Source organism: Erinaceus europaeus, chromosome 4, assembly GCF_950295315.1.
Source record: "Erinaceus europaeus chromosome 4, mEriEur2.1, whole genome shotgun sequence".
Taxonomy (NCBI): Eukaryota; Metazoa; Chordata; class Mammalia; order Eulipotyphla; family Erinaceidae; genus Erinaceus; species Erinaceus europaeus.
In genome coordinates, this window is record NC_080165.1 from 49,860,522 (window position 1) to 49,881,540 (window position 21,019).

The window sequence follows — 21,019 nt, forward strand, 5'->3', positions numbered from 1 at the left end:
GGTTCACGACTTTCTATTTTATTCTATTGTTAAAATGACAGCTACACTCACTAGTCTCTGGTTATTTTCCCAGATGACTGACTGACTTATCAGTTTACTCCTTCTTATTTCAAATTCCTGAGAGAGTTTTCAAGTTGATTTCCCTAATTGTCATCCTTCTTAGGCATAACTTTTTCCTGTGTCATGGATTGGTAGCCTTTTCAGTGAGTGCAGCCTGTGTTGAATCAGCTGTAAGGGTGTGAGGCTGTTGGTATATAAAGAACATACATCTGGCACAAGCATAGTTTGGATCCTACTTCTTTCAGTAGGGAAAATGGGTGGAACAGTTTTTCTTAGGAAGTGTTGAGACTTATACAGGTGCGTGTGTGTGTATGTGTGTGTTCTCTAGGTGACAGTTAAAATTAAGAGTGAAGGAGAGTATGTACAAAGAACAGAGGATCATAGATGGAGCTAAGCAACACTAACATTAAAAGACTGAGTGGAACTCAAGAAGCAATAGTTGAAAAGAACCTGGACAAAGAAGAGGAGCAACAAAATGAGAAAGTCATCTTCAGTGTCAAATGCAACAGATTGGTTTACTGAGATATAATCACAAAATTTTCTCCCACTCTATTTGGGAATTAGGTAATTATAACCTTAGAGGAATTTGAATAGAGTAAATGGAGTCAAGCAGGAAAAAAGTTACATACATTTTTTATACTTTTGAGAATTATACTAAAAGAGATAAGATCATCTGTGGGAGGTAATAATTGAGGCAGGATTTAAAAATATATATTTTTTAATTTTTATTTTATTATTTATTGGATAGAGGCAGAGAGAAATCAAGAGAGAAGGGGGAAACAGAAGATAAAAGAGAAAGACATCTGTAGCACAGCTTCACTGCTCATGAAAATTTTCCCCCTGAAGGTGAGGACTAGGGGCTTGAACTTGGGTCCTTGTTCACTGTAACATGTACACTCAGCTAGGTGCACCACCAACTGGCTCCAGATTTTTGTTTTCTTAATACAATGTCTAATGTCAGCAAATAAAATGAGAGTCCTCTTTATTGAGACATCCTTAAAAACTGCTTCTACTATAGTAAGAAACTATTGTCTCATTTCTAAGTCTCATTTCAGTTTTATGTTGTGGGTAACAATAAAAGTGACATACATTAGATGAAAGTTTGATGTTAGTCCAAAGCTTAGCACCCTAATTTCCGTAAAATTTCACATATTTAGACTAAATAATAAAATACTAGCTTTCATTACCTCAAAGTTAAAATGAAGTTTATTATACTATCCACCAACTCCAATGTAGTACTGACAATGATTTATAACAACAGCATGCAGATTTACAAAAAAGTATATGTATATTTTGGGGGCATTGCCCTTTTAGTATGAAGAAAAGGGAGTGTTAAGAGGAAAAGGATGAATAGACAATCTTGCATGTTTGAAAAATTGAGTGTTTGGAGGCAGGAAAGTGATTCCGGAGCATAGGATACATAGTATTGAGGAACAGGGATTACATACTGCTCCTCTGATAATAATGAAAGATGGGAAGACAGTTTGTAATAGGGAAGTGGAGAGTAGAATATTACTATATATCATGGTGGAATCTCATTTAAATCCCATTTTATAATAAAGTAGGCAAGGTAGTTTGCTTTCTGAATTCAAGTGGAAGGCTTAAAATGAATGATGACAATGTGGACTATCAATTGAAGGAGGCTGATTAAAGATTGCTTATTATGTCGTTGATAGCAGCAGGAAAACCCTGCTGACATTACTTCATAGTGTGGTGGGTATTTGCAAGAATAGTTGGACTTTACTCAACAGAGAAACGGCAGTGTAGGGGGCTAGGTAGGGTAAATGGGTTGTAATATTGAGCTAAAGCTACATTTTTATTGGTCACTTGTGATGTGGATAGATAAATGATAAGTAGTTGTTAGGTGATTATCCTGTACCCCACCCTGAAAGAGAGAAAAGAGAAAGTAACGGGAGGGGGAGGGGAAGGCTCAGGGAAGTGGAATTTCTTTGTTGTTGAAGAGGAGAGGAGGTGCACCCTAAAGGGCAATGTATAGCTGTCTGCTGCGATATCAGTATTATGCTGCTGGAAAAAAGAAAAAAGAAAACATGGTTTCCACAAAATTGCACACCGAAAGTAACAGGGCATATGAAAAAAATAGGGCTGAGCCAGACCACTTAACCTATGGAAGTTTCTGACCTGAACAGTACAAAAATAACAGTGCTAACAAAATACAGGCCTAGTTAATTTCCACTGACATTGGTGCCCAGTATCATGGTCTCAGACTGATTCTTTGCAACTTTATCATCTGGGGTCCAGGTTTCCTTCTTAGAGATGCAGCTACTTAACAGCTACGTAGTCAGAATTAAAAATCTGATTTAGGATTTGACTCTTTTCATCATTTTTTTTAAATAAAGAGGAAATGCATGACCTTAACAAAAGTAATAATAATACTGACAATAACTGACAATGCCAACTACTGGTGCAGAGGCTGAGCTTCAGGGGCTGTTACACTGCTGGAAGAATGCAGAAATGATTGTCACTTAGGAAGGTAGTTTGGCATTCTCTAACAAAGCTAAATATAGTACTTAGGTATTTACCCATTGAAATTTCCACCCACACAAAAACCTGCATGTTCATAGTAACTTTCCTCATAATCACCTCCAAATAAGAAGTAGCCAAGATGTCTTTCAATAAGTGAATAGATGGACTGTGATAAATCCATTTAATGGAATATTATTCAGTAATAGAGAAATGAGCTATCCATCCCTGCAGACACGTATGGCTCTTAAGTACACATTGTTAAGTGAGAAAAGCCATTATAAAAAAGGATTACATATTGCATGATTTTAATATATTACACTCCAGAAAAGCAAAATTATAGATACCTGAAAAAGGAGTGTGGTCTATGGGTATGCCACTCCAAACTTAGCAGATCTTGGTGCCAAGTGATGGCACATCTGTTTGAGCACATGTTACAATGCTCAAGGACCCAGGTTCTAGCCCCTGATCCCCAGCTACAGGGGGAAAGCTTTGCAAGTGGTGAAGCAGTGCTGCAGGTGTCTCTCTGGCTCTCTTGCTCTCTGTCACCTCCTTCCCCTCTCAGTTTCTGGCTATCTCTTCCAACAAATAAATAAAGATAATTAAAAAAATAAACTTACTAGATCTTATACACTAAAAAGATGTGTGTCAGGAGTCGGGCTGTAGCGCAGCGGGTTAAGCGCAGGTGGCGCAAAGCACAAGGACCGGCATAAGGATCCCGGTTCGAACCCCGGCTCCCCACCTGCAGGGGAGTCGCTTCACAGGCGGTGAAGCAGGTCTGCAGGCGTCTATCTTTCTCTCCTCCTCTCTGTCTTCCCCTCCTCTCTCCATTTCTCTCTGTCCTATCCAACAACAGCAACAACAATAATAACTACAACAATAAAACAACAAGGGCAACAAAAGGGAATAAATAAATAAAATAAATATTTTAAAAAAAAAGATGTGTGTCAAGGAATTGAGGGAAGGGGGGGTGAGGTGGAATAAGTAAAGCACAAGAAATTCTATAGGGCAAAGAAAGTTTAGTACTGTATTTATAACAAGATACTATGCATTTTTTAAACCCAAGGAAGTTTACAGCATAAAAGGTGTATGTTAGTTCAAAAGGGGGAAATCTGAGTATAGACTGCAGAATGTGACAGGATAATCTAGAATAAATGTGTGAAATAACCTCAGCATTAGAGGGGGAGAAAGACACTGATTCAAGAAATTTTGGAAGGTAGTGGAGTCAGTACAGTTAGAAGTAAAACATAAGCACTGAACTTGATAAAATTTTATCCCATGGACATTCTATTGGGTTGTCAGGAAACTCATGATGTACTTTTCTTTCTTTTTTTTTTTGTCTTTGCTTTTCTCCCCTTTTGTTGCCCTTGTTGTTTTATTGTTTTTGTAGTTATTGTTGTTGTCATTGATGTTATCGTTGTTGGATAAGACAGAGAGAAATGGAGAGAGCTAGGGAAGACAGGGAGAGAAAGACACCTGCAGACCTGCTTCACCGCCTGTGAAGCAACTCCCCTTTGCCAGGTAGGGAGCTGGAGGCTTGAGCTAGGATCCTTATTTGTGCTTTGTATGACGTGCGCTTAACCCGCTGCACTACGGCCAGACACCCCATGATGTACTTTTCTATGCAAAAATGTGTCACGACTTTCCCAACAACACAGTAACACTGCTATGTATGTATATAAGAATCACACGGGAGTCGGGCGGTAGCGCAGTGGGTTAAGCTCAGGTGGCGCTAAGCACAAGGACCAGCGAAAGGATCCCTGTTCGAGCCCCCGGCTCCCCACCTGCAGGGGAGTCACTTCACAGGCAGTGAAGCAGGTCTTCAGGTGTCTGTCTTTCTCTCCCCCTCTCTGTCTTCCCCTCCTCTCTCCATTTCTCTCTGTCCTATCCAACAACAATGACATCAATAATAACTGCAACAACAAAACAACAAGGGCAACAAAAGGAATAAATAAATAAATAATCACACACATAAGTGGGTGGTAAATGGTAAGAACAAGGTTTTTTTTTAAATTGAAGTGGAATTTTACACATAAAGTGTGATTCACTTTGTAATTCAGTTGGAGAATGAATTTATGTCTTGCTTAATACAGGTGATTACATATAGACGTATAGGTCTGTGTATACAGGGATCTAGCATACATATTTATATTTCCTTGCTCTTTCCAAAGATGACCTAAAAGCAATGATAACCTAGTAACAAGTAATATATATACCCAGTATCTAGATTTTGGGTTCTAATGTGACTTGCCAGTAAGAACTAGGTCTATTTGAAGAAATGTCAAATTCTTTTATTTATTTATTTATTTATTTATTTATTTATTTATTTATTTATATTTTTTGCCTCCAGGGTTATTGCTGGGGCTCGGTGCCTGCACCACAAATCCACTGCTCCTGGAGGCCATTTTTTCCCTTTTGTTGCCCTGGTTGTTTTTATTGTTGTTGTGGTTATTATTATCATTGCTATTGATGTTGTTGTTGTTGGATATGACAGAGAGAAATGGAGAGAGGTAGGGAAGACAGAGAGGGGGAGAGAAAGATAGAAACCTGAAGACTGGCTTCACCGCCTGTGTAGCAACTCCCCTGCAGGTGGGGAGCCGAGGGCTCGAACTGGGATCCTTACGCTGGTCCTTGGGCTTTGCGCCATGTGCACTTAACCCAGTGCGCTTAACCTACTGCGCTACCGCCCGACCCCCGAAAAGTCAAATTCTTATACTAGGACAGGAAAGATACAAGGTGAACTTGCAGCATCTTCTAGTGCCAGAAACTAACCAATAAAACAAACAACAAAACCTAATGGAGGTTTGTTAGAGCGTTTTAGGAACCAGTGAAAAAAGTTCTCCTGTCTAAAGCAGAAACAGTCTGAGCAACTTATTAGAGTAGTGTTGAATTATAATATGAGGTATAAAATAAACATGCATATAAAATGAACTCTTAAAACCTTTTACTTTTAAATTTTTCATTGTGGTTTCTGCAGGTATTCTACCACTCTTGGCCTATTTTTTTTTCAGAGGGATGGGCAGGGGAGAGGCATCACAGTACCAAAGCTTCCTTCAGTACCATAGTACTTTTATGTTTTGTACTTGGGGTTGGAACCTGGGCCTGCATGCTTGGCAAAGCAGACACCCTCCTCACTGAGCTGTCTTATTGGTATCTTAACATCCTTGATCTGTACTATGCTTGATTTTTCTGTAGGTGATTTAAGGTACTGGCAAGTGTGAGCAGTTCCTGAAATCATTGATCACTGTGCAAAATAAAGGATACACTTATTTTAATTTTTAGTTATTTATGTATTCCCTTTTGTTGCCCTTGTTTTATTGTTGTAGTTATTATTGTTGTCATTGATGTCGTTGTTGTTGGATAGGACAGAGAGAAATGGAAAGAGGAGGGGAAGGCAGAGGGGGAAAGAAAGATAAGACACCTGCAGACCTGCTTCACCACTTGTGAAGCTACTCCCCTGTAGGTGGGGAGCCAGGGGGTCGAACAGGGATCCTTACGCTGGCCCTTGGGCTTTGTGCAGTGTGCACTTAACCCACTGTGCTACCGCCCGACTCCCAGGATATACTTTTATAGGAATCCTGACTTGTTTGACTTAGGGCCTTTGTATATTGCTAAAGTTTTCTCTTTAATTTTATAAATGTACAGGGGAAAGCTATGATGAAAACTAAATTGCTGACATCATTCTCTCATGTATCAAGTGTCTGAGCTAATTTGTATTCAAGAAGTGTGTTTTGTAGCAGAACAGGCTTTCTTAGTATTTAGTGGTTGTGAGACAGGAGATAGTGTTAGATGAGAATTCAAAATATTACAATAGGAAGGAATGACTAAAATGAGAGTGAAAGTTTGGTAATGAAGGCCAGGAATTAAACAATGCAAACCATAAAATAATCACAAGGAAGTGTTAAGTGTGTTGATGTTGCATGAGAAAGATGCTTGCTAGAAACTATGAGGACATAGAAAAAGTTTGGTAGAGAGGTTAGAAAAAGGATAATTGAAGACATAAGGCTCGTGCTTTAGAGCTGGGGAGGTGGTTTAGCCAGTTCCTTCCATGTTTGGTCCAGACTTCCATTTCTGGTACTGGGTTAAGTGAAATCCAGCTAATACAGCTGCAGCCTAATGAAAGATGTGGAAAAGGCAGAGGGAAGATGAGAACAAGGAAGAGTTTCTGGAAGATACTTTTTCCCCTAGGCATTTAAAGAAACACACTTAAATGCTTTTTCTTAGTCTTTTAAAGAAGACATTTTAGTACTAAGGAATAGTGGTACAGGAAGGCTGATTTATATTTCCAGAATGGCACTTGGCTGTGTGTTGGAGTGGAGGGGGATGGGAAGGATAGTCTTTATTCAGACCCTTTCAATTTCAGTTGAACACAGTCAACAGATTGATTAGAAAGAGCTAATCTCACTAGCTTTAGAGTTTCAAAGAAATAAATAGATTTTCTTTTAGAATCATATACAAAGCACTTACATTGCATTTCGTAGTCTTAAAAGTTTATACTTTAGTAGTTTGTTTTTGGTTGCTCAGAACTTAAGGTAATGAATTTTATGCTGGGTGAACATTATTAGATAAAGACTTTTCACTCTGTTACTACTTATTTCACCTAAGAAATAGACATTTAAATTTATTCTACCTTAAAAATGAAACAGATACTTTCAGCACCTATACAGTTTCTCTGTAATGTCTTTGTAGAGTATATTGAATATGATGGAACCCAAATCTTGAAGATTAGTGATTTTATGGTTCTTTATAGTTACTTTTGAATAATGGGGAAATGTAGGTGATTCCATTCATGCAATGATTTAACATGAGAGCTCTTACTGGATAAGGATTCTTAAATTCTCAGCACAAATCATGGTTTGGAACTCTCAACCAGCAATATGATTTTGGGTGAGTTTCTTGGACATTCCTTAATTAAAATGATATTAATAATACCTGTTTTGTGGGTTGCTTTAAATACTATATGAATTAGTATTATCTTCCCAGGATAGTGTCTTTCATGCAGTGTTAAATGTATATTGGCTATTATCATTTATTTTTATTAGTATTCTTTGAGATTACCTTACCCTTAAAGGTTTTGGTATCGTCTAAAATAATGGGAACCAGTAGTAAAAGCAAGTTGATTTAGCACTGCATGATTAATCAGTTTTATTGAGATTAAAAAAATTATTAATAAGAGAGAGCACCAGTCTGATATATGCCATGCTGAAGAATGGAACTCAGGATCTTGTGCTTCCAGCACTCCATCCGACATGCTTCCTTTATTTTTACTGTCAAGTTTATCACTTCGGAATGGTCACCAGGCTGAATTTCTGCTATAAGCTTCAAATTGTCTTACAGACACAAATTTTCATAGTAATAGGCTCATTTCATTCACTCAAGTCCACCTGAATCTGTGCTAATTTGCTTTGCAAGTGTAAACTAGTTAATGATAGGGTATATATTGCTGATTTGATAAGAGTGGTAGTGAAAGTATGATCTCATTACTTTGTGATGGTTATTTTATAATTAAGATATAATTGTTTACTTAATAGAAGGCATTTAGTTTTAAAATTTACCATCATGGTAAATTTGAGATGGAGGAATTCTGCTACCCATCTTGGAAATGTTATAGTTAGACTGAAATAATAGTGTCATAAATTTATATTGAGTGAAGCATATCTAACTAAAACACCTAAATATTGATGTTGACTATTGTTTCTCATGTTTTAGAGGTTTTGGAGACATGTCTCATTCAATTGGCTGTTTTTTGACATTTTGTTTCAACTACTTCTGTGGTTTAATGGGCTTTTTTCCCCCCCTCTTGCTCACTTGATTCTGTTTATAGGTATTGATAGTTTTCAAGGTGATTTGTGTCTGTGTGTGTGTGGGGGGGTGTGTGTGACTGAGTGAAGGATTAGTTAATTTGAAAAGTTTAAAAGCCATAATCTAGTAGATAATCTAAAGATGTCAGCATTGAGAAGGTACTCTATTCCTTTTTTAAAAAAGAAAAACAACCAGGAAGGCAGCACAGAGGTAGCATACCAAACTTTAATAGTGCACTTGATTTTAAGGCCTGATCCCACAAAAGTTTCAGCTTCTAATACCTCCAGGTATGTCAGAGCTGAACAGTACTTTGGTCTTTGAAAATCAGTCAATCTCTCTCTCTCATATGAAAATACATACAATTTTAAAATAGAAAAAATATGACTAGAGATTAAATATTTTTAGTAGGCCATACTTGGTTGACCTTTATATGAGAATTTGATAAATATGTCAAAAGAACAAAACTGTAAATTTTACAAAAGCTGTTTCGCTAGTTAGTTTTTTTAAAATTTGTGTTTATAGTAGGTTCACAAGATTGTGAGATTACAAGGTATAGTTCCACACCACACTGACCACCAAAGTTCTGTGTCCCTACTTTCCCTCCTGCCAAAGATAACCACTATAATTTTCACAAGTCTTAAAAACAGTTGCTTGCTTCTGTTTTTTTTTTTCTTTTCTTTCTTCAAGTTCATGGTGTATCAGTTCTCTAGAGTCTACATATGAGTGAAACCATCCAGTAGTTTTCTTTTATCTCTTTATTTATTTTGCTAAGCACAATCATCTTCAGTTCTATTCATTTTATCCTGAAGGACACAATATCATCTTTTTTTTTTTTAATTTTTATTGCAGAGTAGTAGTATTCCATGGAGCTTATGTGTCATAACATCTTTATCCAGTCATCTGTTAATGGGCTTTTAGGCTGCTTCCAGTCTTTGGCTAATGTGAATTGTTCTAATTCTGTAAAATTACACTTAAGTACAGATGCTTTGTTAGGACAGAGAAATTGACAGGGAAAGGGAGATAGAGACAGGTAGTTGGATAGATATCTGCAGAACTGCTTCACTGCTTGTGAACCTTTCCCCTTGCAGGTGGGGTCTGAGGGCTTGAACCTCTGTCCTTGTGAATGGTAATATATGTGCTCAACAAGGTGTGCCATCTCCTGGTGGACATCAAATGCTGTTTTGCTTTTGTTTTTTTCTTTTTAAAAATATAGTCTATCCTCATGGGGAGATGAGAAATTGTACTCATCTGTCAACTATATTATCAAGCATTAACCCATAGTGAAATGCTATTACACACACACACACACACACACACACACACACACACACACACACACATGTTCACACACACATACAGATAGATGTAGTACAGTCTGGGAGGTGATGCAGTGAATGAAGTGTTGAGCTTACACACATGAAGTCCTGAGTTAGATCCCTTCATTCCATGTGCTGGAGTGACGCTCTGGTTCATCTTTCTCTTCCTTCCCTCTGTCCCTTCTGATTTTCTCATAAAATAAATTTTTTAGTTCAGTCTGTCCTCAGGGCTGGTTGGTGACTCACTTAGTAGATCAAATGTGTTACCATGTGACACTTTGGGTTGGAGCTTTGAGCACAGGAGTGCCTGCAAGGGAGGGTGGTTTTCATGAGTGGTGGAGCAGTGCTGCACTTTCTCTTTCTCCCTCTCTTTCTCTCACCCTCTCAGCTTCTATAAAAAAATTAAAAAATAAAAAAGATCCGAAGTATACTAGAGTTTGCATCACCAGGTTCCAGGTGTCATCAGGATGCCGGCCAGACTTCCCTGGATTGAAGACACCACCAATGTGTCCTGGAGCTCAGCTTCCCCAGAGACACACCCTACTAGGGAAAGAGAGAGACAGACTGGGAGTATGGACCAACCAGTCAACGCCCATGTTCAGCGGGGAAGCAATTACAGAAGCCAGACCTTCTACCTTCTGCAACCCTCAACGACCCTGGGTCCATGCTCCCAGAGGGATAGAGAATGGGAAAGCTATCAGGGGAGGGGGTGGGATATGGAGATTGGGCGGTGGGAATTGTGTGGAGTTGTACCCCTCCTACCCTATGGTTTTGTTAATTAATCCTTTCTTAAATAAAAAAATTAAAAAAAAAAAAAATAAAATAAAAAATAAAAAAAAAAAGAAGAAAAAAAATGGCTGCAGACAGTGGTGGAGTTGTATAGGCATCAAACTCTACTGATAACCCCAGTGGTGCAAAATGAGGAAGCACACAGACAAAACTGCATATGAATGCATACATATACAAGTATTTATATTCTACTTTTGAATAATTTGCACAAAAAACTGGTGGGTCCTATGTTTACATTCTGAAGAGAAAAGCAAAAATGACTGCGGAGAGTGGTGGGGTTGTATAGGCATCAAACTCCAGTGGTGCAAAATGAAACTACATACATGCACACACATACATGCATATATGTATCTGTATTGTACCCTCAAATACTTTAATTTGCACAAAGGACTGTATTCAGATTCTGCAGTTTTGGGCAGGGGGAGATATCTCTGTAGTAGAACACAGGACTTGCAAGCTTGAGGGACGTTATGGTCATTCATTCACTTAACCTTTTCATTTAAAAAAATTAATAATAAAAATCTTTCTTAAAAGTCTGTTTAAAAGTTTCTAAAATTTCATTTCATTAGTATTGGTGTGAAGAGTTCCATGACTAACTTGGCCTGCTTTGCATTTTGTGTTGTTGTATTGTGATGCTAATTTTCTACTTAATTTTGTGAAGCCACAACTAGCTTTTCATTTAGAGTGAGAGAATGGGGGAATGACACCACAACTTCCTCAGGTACCATGGCATTTCCCCTGTAGGTCCTCTTCACATGTGAGCTCCTTCTCTGGCCCCAAAGAATATTCCATTGTCATTATCATTTGCACTGATGGGAGCAGAAATGTGTGTGTGTGTATATATAAATATATATATGTGTGTGTATATATATAAATATATATATGTGTGTGTATATATATACATATATATATATGTATATATATACATATATATATATTTCTACAAACCTCATTTTTGTTAGTAAATTGTTTAAGATTTTCACATTTAGGAGTTTATAACTTATGTGAAATAATCTCATTTTTTTTTCTTTCTGTTTTGTGTGCAGGTCATGGCAAAACCCCAAAAGATGCAGCATCAGTTCGAGCCACACATCCAATACCAGCAGCCTGTGGGATTTATTATTTTGAAGTAAAAATTGTCAGTAAGGGAAGAGATGGGTAAGATGGGGAAAATCATTTGCTATTCTTATATAAATTCATTTTTATTCCTAATACTTATAATATAGTTGGAAAATTAGATTCTTGCTGATTGGAAACGTGAACTCTAAATATTCCAGTATAGCAGGTTGGATCTGGTTCTGCTTAAATAATAGTTGAAGCTAATGCATGAGATGGTGAAATTAACCAAGTTTTTCTGGTTAGTTTGTAAAATGGAGGGTTAGCATTAAGCAATAGAGACAGTGACTCATTTTCCATGCTTGTTGTTATGCTGCCTTTTTCTGAATTCTGCTAAAGTTAAATCTTCTCTAGCCCAGTCAACAAAAGCCCAAAAAAGTGATTCAAAGGCCTATTACAGGAGTAAGAACTTAGGATTTTAGATAAGATTGGGGAAATGTGTTTGTATGTCTTCCACTAGAGGTGATTCCCAGAGTGTAGGATCTGGTTTAGAGGCTTCTAAATGAGAAATTCATGTAGACCCTGAATCAACTCTTACATCACTGGTTTTCAATTTAGGGTTGATACATTTTATGTTTGTGCATTCAAATCACTTAAGAGATGATTTAAAATATAGTGGTTTGAGCTTTACTTACTCTAGAAGTTCCCTTATGTCAGAATCTTCAAATGTAGACTTTGGGTAAGATAGGCATTTTGAAAAAACTCCCTAGGAAATTTTGGTGTATTACTTGGTTAAGAATTGGTTACCTAATGGGGGCTGGGTAGTGGTGTATCTGGTTAAATGTACATACTATTCTGTGGAAGGACCTGGTTCAGTCGCCCACTCCTTACCTGCGGGAGGGAGGCTTCACAAGTGGTAGGCTGATCTGCAGGTGTCTTTCTCTCTCTTTTTATCCCCCTCCCCCTATTAATTACACTCTGTCCTGTGAAATGAACCACGAAGGGGGGGGGGGAATCCCCCAAATGGGAAAAAATGGCCACCAGGAGCAGTGGATTCATAGTGCTGGCACCAAGCCCCAGCAATAAACCTGGAGGCAATAAAACAAAAGAAAACCAAAAAAAAAAGGTTACCTAGAATCATTGGCTCTTTCCTCTTACAGTTTGTTCTGTTACCAAATTCATTAAAGAAACCATAGACATCACTTGTTCACCTGCCAAAAAATATTGGGCTATTTGGATAAGTTGACCTCTGCTTTAAAGTGAATTATTCAGCCAGCCCTCCTAGTTGTGTATGCAATGCATGCATTTAGTAAGTCATTCCTATTCATTTGCTGAAAGTCCTCAGTGTCAATAATATAGTGAAAAGAATGAAGTGAAACCTTGGAATTAACTTTTTATTTGACTGCCTCAGTCTTCCCAGGTTGTAAAGTTAAAGATAAAACCAGAGTTTGGTAAAAATTGGTTTTGAGAAACATATTGAAACAGGTAAATGATTTTTTAAAAATATTTATTTATTTATTTATTTATTCCCTTTTGTTGCCCTTGTTGTAGTTATTATTGTTGTCCTTGTTGGATAGGACAGAGAGAAATGGAGAGGAGGGGGGAAGACAGAGAGGGGGAGAGAAAGATAGACACCTGCAGACCTGCTTCACCGCCTGTGAAGCCACTCCCCTGCAAGTGGGGAGCGGGGACCTGAACCAGGATCTTTATGTCGGTCCTTGTGCTTTGCGGTATGTGCACTTAACCCCCTGTGCCACCGCCCAACTCCCAGGTAAATGATTTTTAACTATTGCTAATTTTGTTGCTGTATGTTCAGCTAATTCTTTCTTTGCTTCAAATTGTATCACCAGGCTCATAAAACTGGTGTTTACTCAAGATCATTCCCAGGGTTTAGTTTACCTTTCACACTGTGTACACACTTCTGTTCATGGTCTTTATATTTGTGCTGTTATATAAACACCTTGATGTGTCTCAAGTCTAAAACTTTATTTCAGGCATTTTGGTGAGTTCTAGACCAATATAGCTAATTAGATTCTTGCATTTAAATATTTCATAGGTATTTAAATTTAGTTCATTTAGGATCTTTCCTCAAAGCCAACATGTTTAGTAGTTTTACAACTAGTAGAAACTTGAGAATTTTCTACCTTTAACTTTCTCTGTCCATCTCATCTCAACTACTCTGCCTTAGTCAGGTCTTGGTAATTCATCCTCTAAATTATTGAGATGGTTGACTCAGTGGTCTCCCACTTGCTTCCTGTTTTGCTCTTACTCTGGTCTGTAGCTGTTGTGTTCTTTCTGATACAGAGCTGAACTGAATCCCCTTCTTGAGAGGTTATTTGGTACACCTGTTGCTTTGAGGATAAAATCTAAAATTTCTTAGTAGGATCCTTCATGATGTGACTAACTTCTTGTAGTTTCATCTCTTTTTTGGGCAGGGTCCCTTGTTTTTTTTCTCCTTTCATTAAAAAAAATGTATTTTGCATGTAGTAAATTTTAACAGGTATGAACTGTCATGTAACTTACATCACATTCTATGTGTTTATATATGGCAACCTCACTACTACCCCCAAATTATTAGCTACTCCTTTGTAGACAACTCTTTGCTGTCTCTAACCCCTGGGAACCAATGACTGATTTTCTGTTTAGTTTTGCAACTTCTAGAATGGCATATAAATTGAACGATATAGTATGTGCTGCCCCCCTTTCGTCTATCATTATTTAATATATTTGAGGTTCATTTCCATTCCTGCATATAACAATCCTTGTTATTATCAGTGCTGAATATGGTTACCCACTCTTCAGTTGGAGAACATCTAGTTTGTTTCCAGTTTTTGAAAATTAGGAATATTGCCACTATAACTATTTATATGTGTAAATTGCTAGGTTGTATGTTAAACTTTACAAGAAACTGCCAGATTGTTTTGTGAAGTGTCTATACCAGTTTGCATTCTCAGCAGCAGTGTATGAAAGTTCCCGTTGTGCTGCCTCTCTCTTACACTTGATGTTGTCAGACTTGTTTTGTTTTAGATTTTTTAGTCTTTGTAATATTATCTAGTGCTTTCTTAATGGTTTTACTTTACCTTTTTTCTAATGACTACTGATGTTGAAGAATCCCCAATTCTTACTTGACCTTCACCCTTAAGGTATCATTTTTAATTCTCTGACTGTAATTACATATTTCTAGTTCTGTATGCCCGTTCTTTACTTCCTTCTTAATAATCACCTTTATTCACAGTTTGTCTCACTAATCTAGTTGTTCTTCAGATCCTTTTCAAAGATATCTTTTTAAAACTTTTTTATTTATTCCCTTTTGTTGCCCTTGTTTTATTGTTGTATTTATTGTTGTTGTTATTATTGATGTCATCATTGTTGGATAGGACAGAGAGAAATGGAGAGAGGGGGAGAGAAAGATAGACACCTGCAGACCTGCTTCACCGCTTGTGAAGAGACTCTCCTGCAGGTGGGGAGCCAAGGGCTGGAACCAGGGCTTTGTGCCACGTGCACTTTACCTGCTGCACTACCACCCGACTCCCTTAAAGATATATTTTTAATGACACTTTGTTACTCCCTAAACTAGAATTGTTCCTTTTCTATATTATCTTTTATCAATGGGGCATTATATTTATAGTCTTTATTATTTAATGGACTGTTTGCTGGTGATGTATGTATGACTACAGATTCATGGATAAGGGGCTATATTAGATATTTTCTTAACTCTAGTACTTAATGTATAGCTACCATACATATAAATAAATAAATGGATGAATGAGGAAAGTGCCTACCTGCTCTCCTTTCTTGGTGGAAACTGTTATTATATTCCTGATCATATTTTATTTATCACTGGATAAATACTTTGAATAGAATTCTAGGTTCGAACCAATGCTTTTGGAGGGTAGCAAACCTTTGAATGCTATTCTTTATGGAAAATTTTATTCAAATTTTAAATTATGCATAATAGAGGCAGTTGTTATATAATTCCAAATGTGAGAGATATTTTTTACTTAAAAACTTTAGTAATTTATCATGTCATGTGGCATTTTTAGCTTTTCAAACACAATGCTGAGTGATTCAGGTAGAACTAGAATGTTCCAATCTCTCTTTCTGCTGATAATAAATTGTAGTCTTCAGAATTGTCCTTCTATACTTGCTGTCAGGATTATTTCTTAAAATGTGGAAGAGAAATAAAGGGCTAATAATGCTAACAGGTATTAAAAAAACAATATATTATCTTAAGTATATGTTGAACAGGTGTGGTATGTCAGGCACAATACATTAATTTATTCATTTGTCTTATACATATATTCCTTGTAAAGGATCTCAGTAGAAAATCACTAAATTCATTATGCAAATTGAATGTTATCCTTGTCCTGAAGAAATATTAAATTAAGGATTGGGGAGGGGTTGGTGGATTGGAAGTTTAATAATAATTAAATACTTAATTAAAATTAATTCTGGGTTAAATTTTAATAAATTAAATATTTAAGAATGAGAGATAGTTCACTGAATATCTGTCCTTGTGTTCCAGCCCTCAGTACCACATAAGGGTCTTAGCACCAGGGAAAACTTTGGTATATGGTGTTTCTCCCTCACTTTCTCTCTGCCTTACTTGCTTTTTGTGTTTCTTATCTAAATGAAAGTCCCTCAGAAGTGTTGAAATCTCACATGCTCTTGGCACCCCAGCTCTTAAGAAAGACAAACACTGTTATGATTTCAGTCATGTAGTATACAGAGAAAGCAGATTAACTAAATGAGACATGAATAAGTAAAGATTTAGATTATAAGAACAATAAGTGGTTGCCACACGGTAAAGGGAAAAACTGGGATTAGATAAGCTATACTTCATGCTCCATCTATATTTTAACATATGGCAGGATTTCATCTTTATAGTATTAAATAAATACTAAATAGTATTTCATTGTGTGTATATCCTACATCTTTATCTGCTTGTCCTTTGATGGACACTTACATTTTTCCAATTCTTCACTGTTATAAATAATGCAAAAGCATAAGAGGCATTTACCTTTTTAAATTAATTTTTTGTGTATACATGTATATGTATATATATTATGTATTTTGTTATATACATTTTGGTAAGTATTTTGAGTGACATAACTAGATTACATGGAATCTCTTACTTTTAATTTTTTGAGACATTTCTATACTTTTTTTTTTTTTGCCTCCAGCGTTATCTCTGGGGCTCAGTGTCTGCACTACAAATCCACTGCTTCTTGAGGCTATTTTTCCCCTTTTGTTGCTTTTGTTATTATCGTTGCTTTTGCTGTTGTTGTTGGACAGGACAGAGAAATCGAGAGGGAAAAGGGGGAAGCAAGGGGAGAGAAAGATAGACACCCACAGATCTGCTTCACCGCTTGTGAAGCTACCCCCTGCAGGTGGGAAGCTGGGGGCTCTAACTAGGATCCTTACGCCAGTCTTTGGTGCTTTGCACCATGTGTGCTTAACCCACTGCACTACCGCCAGGCCCCCTATACTGCTTTTCATAATGGCTGCGCCAGTTTACATTTTCATCAAGAGTGGATAAAGGTTCTCTTCTCTCCACATTTTTGCCAAAAGTGGTTTCTTTTTATGTTTTATCTATACTCACAGGTATGAGGTGATATCTCACTGTACTTTATTTTAATTTACTTATTATTGGGTAAAGACAGAAATTGAGAGGTGAGGGGTAGAGGCAAAGAGACACCTGCAGCCCTTCTTCATCAGTTGTGAAGCTTTCCCCCTGCAGGTAGGGACCTGGGGCTTAAATCTGGGTCCTTGTACATGGTAATGTGTATATTCTAAGGTATGCCACAGTTAAGCCTCTTCTGCCATACTTTTTTAAAACCTTTTTTTTTTAAATGAAAGAAAAAACAAAGCAGTTTAATGATAGGTTGCTGAAGTTAAAGAGTGACCGTGGTTTCTGAGACTTTAAAAGCCTGTACGTTACCATCTCAGCTACTTTTCTGCTGCTCCTTGTGCTTTTGATCTCCATTTTCTTGATAAAAAGAGAAGATGAGAAGAATTTTTATGTGCCTTTTGACCATCTGTATGTCTTTAGAAACGTGTCTATTCATATCCTGTTCACTTTTGATGGGGTTATTTTTGTTTTGTTTAACTCTTAAAAGTTTTTTTTTGTGTGTGTGTACCAGGATATCAACACCTTGTTTGATGTATATTGTGTAGAGATAAACTAACAGCTTCTTTTGCTGTGCAGGAATATTTTTTAGTTTAATGTAGTCTCAGTTGTTTATTTTTGCTCCCCCCCCCACATTGTGGGAGTTGAATCCCCAAAAGAGAGTGACTAGTTTTATATCAAGAAAGCAGATTTACATATAAATAGTATCTGACCTTTTAAATGAGTGAGAATTTGTAATATTTTACGGAAAAATATTGTTGAATGATAAATGACTAGACTAGTCTCTTGGGAGGAGTGAACCCGTATGATGTTTGTGATTAAGGTGATGGCTTGTTGTTATTGGAGATTTGAGAAGTTAGAAAAAGGAATTTATATAAGTAACCAGGTAGTTTCCTGGGGGGGAATGGTACAGTGGCCCTAGGTTTGGACTTGAAGGCATGGAGTCCCAAGTTTAATCCCTGTGTATGGCAATATGATGCTCTGGTTTTCTCCTCCTCTTTATCTATTATTAATGAAGACGTCTTTTCTTTTAAAAAAGTAAGCATGGAGGGAGTCAGGCGGTAGCGTAGTGGTTAAATGCACGTGGCACAAAGCGCAAGGACCTGTGGAAGGATCCCGGTTCCAGCCCCTGTCTCCCCACCTACAGGGGAGTTGCTTCACAAGCGGTGAAGCAGGTCTGCAGGTGTCTATTTTTCTCTCTCCCTCTCTGTCTTCCCCTCCTCTCTCCATTTCTCTCTGTCCTATCCATCATCAACAGCAATAATAACTACAACAACAATAAAAAAGGGCAACAAAAGGGAAAATAAATATTAAAAAAAATTTTTTTAAAGTAAGCATGGAAAATCTTAGTATTTCTGTGGGAATCCTCTACAGATTGTAGGGGGTGATCTTCTGTCTTTTTGAATAGGGTAGTAATAACTATTTAGGAAAGAAAGTACAAGGTGGGAAAGATCATATACCACTGTAAGAAATAGCTAGAGAGTTAGGAAGAAGAGCTGTTATGAGACTGTTGCCTAGGGATGGTCTATGGAAGACTAAAAGAAATAAAGATGGTTTAATTTGTTGAGTACCTGTTATGTGCCAAATACTATGCTAAGGATCCAGGAATTAGAAGGGTAGATTATTTGAGATAGGCCCCCTGCCCTCCAGAAAGTTACAGGTAAGACAGGAGACGATCCTTTGTTCATAGCAGCACAATTTATAATAGCCAAAACCTGAAAACAACCCAGGTGTCCAACAACAGATGAGTGGCTGAGCAAGTTGTGGTCTGTATACACAATGGAATACTACTCAGCTATTAAAAATGGTGATTTCATCATTTTCAGCCCATCTTAGATGGAGCTTGAAGAAATCATGTTAAGTGAAATAAGTCAGAAACAGAAGGATGAATGTGGGATAATCTCACTCATAGAAGTTGAAAAACAAGATCAGAAAACACTAAGCAGAACTTGGACTAGAGTTGGTGTATTGCACTAAAAGAAAAAGACTCTGGGGTGGGTGTGGGGGGGGTTCAGGTCCTGGAACAGGATGGCAGAGGACCTAGTAGAGGTTGTATTGTGTGGAGAACTGGGAAAAGTTATGCAAGTACAAACTATTGTATTTACTATTGACTGTAAAACATTAATTCCCCCAATAAAGAAATTAAAAAAGAAAGGAAATGAATAAATTATTAAATTAAATACAAACCACAAAGTATATAGTGATAAACATATAAAGAAACCAGAGAAAAAATATGATGGAGGAAGTAACCAATTCTGGGTTTGGTGAAATAATTCACTTGGATAGTGCACTGCTTTGCCATGTGCACAGCCCAGGCTTGAGCCTGGCCCCTGTTACATTGAAGGAAGCTTCAGTGCTGTGGTCTTTTTCACTCTTTATGTGAATCAGGGAGAAAAATGAAGAGAGGAGAGAGAAGTAACCAATTCTGTTGAATGATGGAGTGGTGACCAGGGATGTCTCCATAGAAAGTTTATTTACAATTATAGAAAAGGGGAAAAATGAAAGTTTTTCTTATTTCTCAGTCCTTTAGTCACTCTTGCCTTCCTAAGACTAATTTTTTTTTTTTGTTTTCCTAAGACTAATGTTTTTTTTTAAAAAGTTTATAAGATCATAAGATATCAGAAGTATAGTTCCACATAGCACCCACTATCATATTTCTGTGCTGTGCACCCCCATCCCTATCCTCTAGGGGAACCACCATAGTCTTAGGGACAGTTTGGCTACATTGTGGGGAAAATAAGTTCATGTGTTTCAATTCTTTATATTGCACTTATGAGAGAAGCTATCTGACAGTTGTCTTCCTGGGAAATGCAGGTCTTTTGGCAACATATAAACTGTAGCAATAAGAATCCTTGAACACAAAGAACTGAAGGATAAGTCTCCTTGACTTTACCCCCCCCCACAAGTAAAAAAAATTATTAGTGATTTAATAATGATTAACAAGGTTGTAAAATAACAGTGCTACAATTCTATATAGTTCCCACCACCATAGTTCCCCTCCATTGGTAGCTTCCCCTACTCTTTATCCCTCTGGGAGTATAGACCAAAATATTTTATGGGGTATAGAAGGTGGAAGGTCTGGCTTCTGTAATGGCTTCTCCACTGGACAGGGATGTTAGCAGGTTGATCCATATACCCTCTGACTGTTTCTTTCTCTAGTGGTCTCTGGAGAGGTGAGACTTCCAGACACATTGGTAAGGTCATTTGCCCAGGAAAGTCAGATGAAACTAGGGGTCTTTGTATGGGAAGAAGCTAGGAAGTCTATTTTAGGTATGTTCCCAGGGGCATATGACTTTAGTAATAATTTTTGCCTGATAGCTAACATGCAGCTAGATTAAAAGTATTACCTGGGAAGATGGTGTCAGAATTGAGAATAGGACTAGAAAGCTGGATTAAGGCAGAGAGTAGCTCCTAAATATGAAGGAAGTATATAAATACCAATGACTGTTTACCCCATCCATCTGAGCTATGGCCCATATATATTCATATTTAGCACAGGAGCCTGTGTAACCTCTAAGTCACTCTCCTCTCAGTCTGAGCTCACAGTCCATGCTTACAGCTAGGAACATTCTAGGCTGAACTCATTTCAGGACCAGTCTTCTAGTGGCAGAGTGGGCTGACCCATCCTTCAGAGAGTGGGGCAGTCCCTACCATTGCTGCTCTACAGTGAGGGCAAGGTCCTGTAGAGGCCCACAAGATATGATGATGCTCCTCATGGAAGTGACCAGTGATGTTGGAGAGAGGGATCTATTAGAGGTCCAGGCCTATCATATCTATGTGGGAATCCAAGGATTCCCTGATGGGAGCTCCAGATGATGAGGTGGTCTGGTATTGGCCAAAAAAGGCTATCATTAAAGTGAGCCACTTGCCTTTATGCAACTTTTGT

At 37.5% G+C, this 21,019-nt stretch overlaps 1 protein-coding gene across 1 annotated transcript in view; it reads left to right on the forward strand.

Moving 5' to 3' along the window:
• The window catches only part of RANBP9 (RAN binding protein 9), an 84,073-nt gene that overhangs the window by 9,341 nt on the left and 53,713 nt on the right, over positions 1 to 21,019 (forward strand). The window contains exon 2 of the mRNA XM_007539264.2: positions 11,495 to 11,606. Coding sequence (XP_007539326.2) covers positions 11,495 to 11,606 — 112 coding nt within the window. The remainder of the gene's footprint in view (positions 1 to 11,494; positions 11,607 to 21,019) is intronic.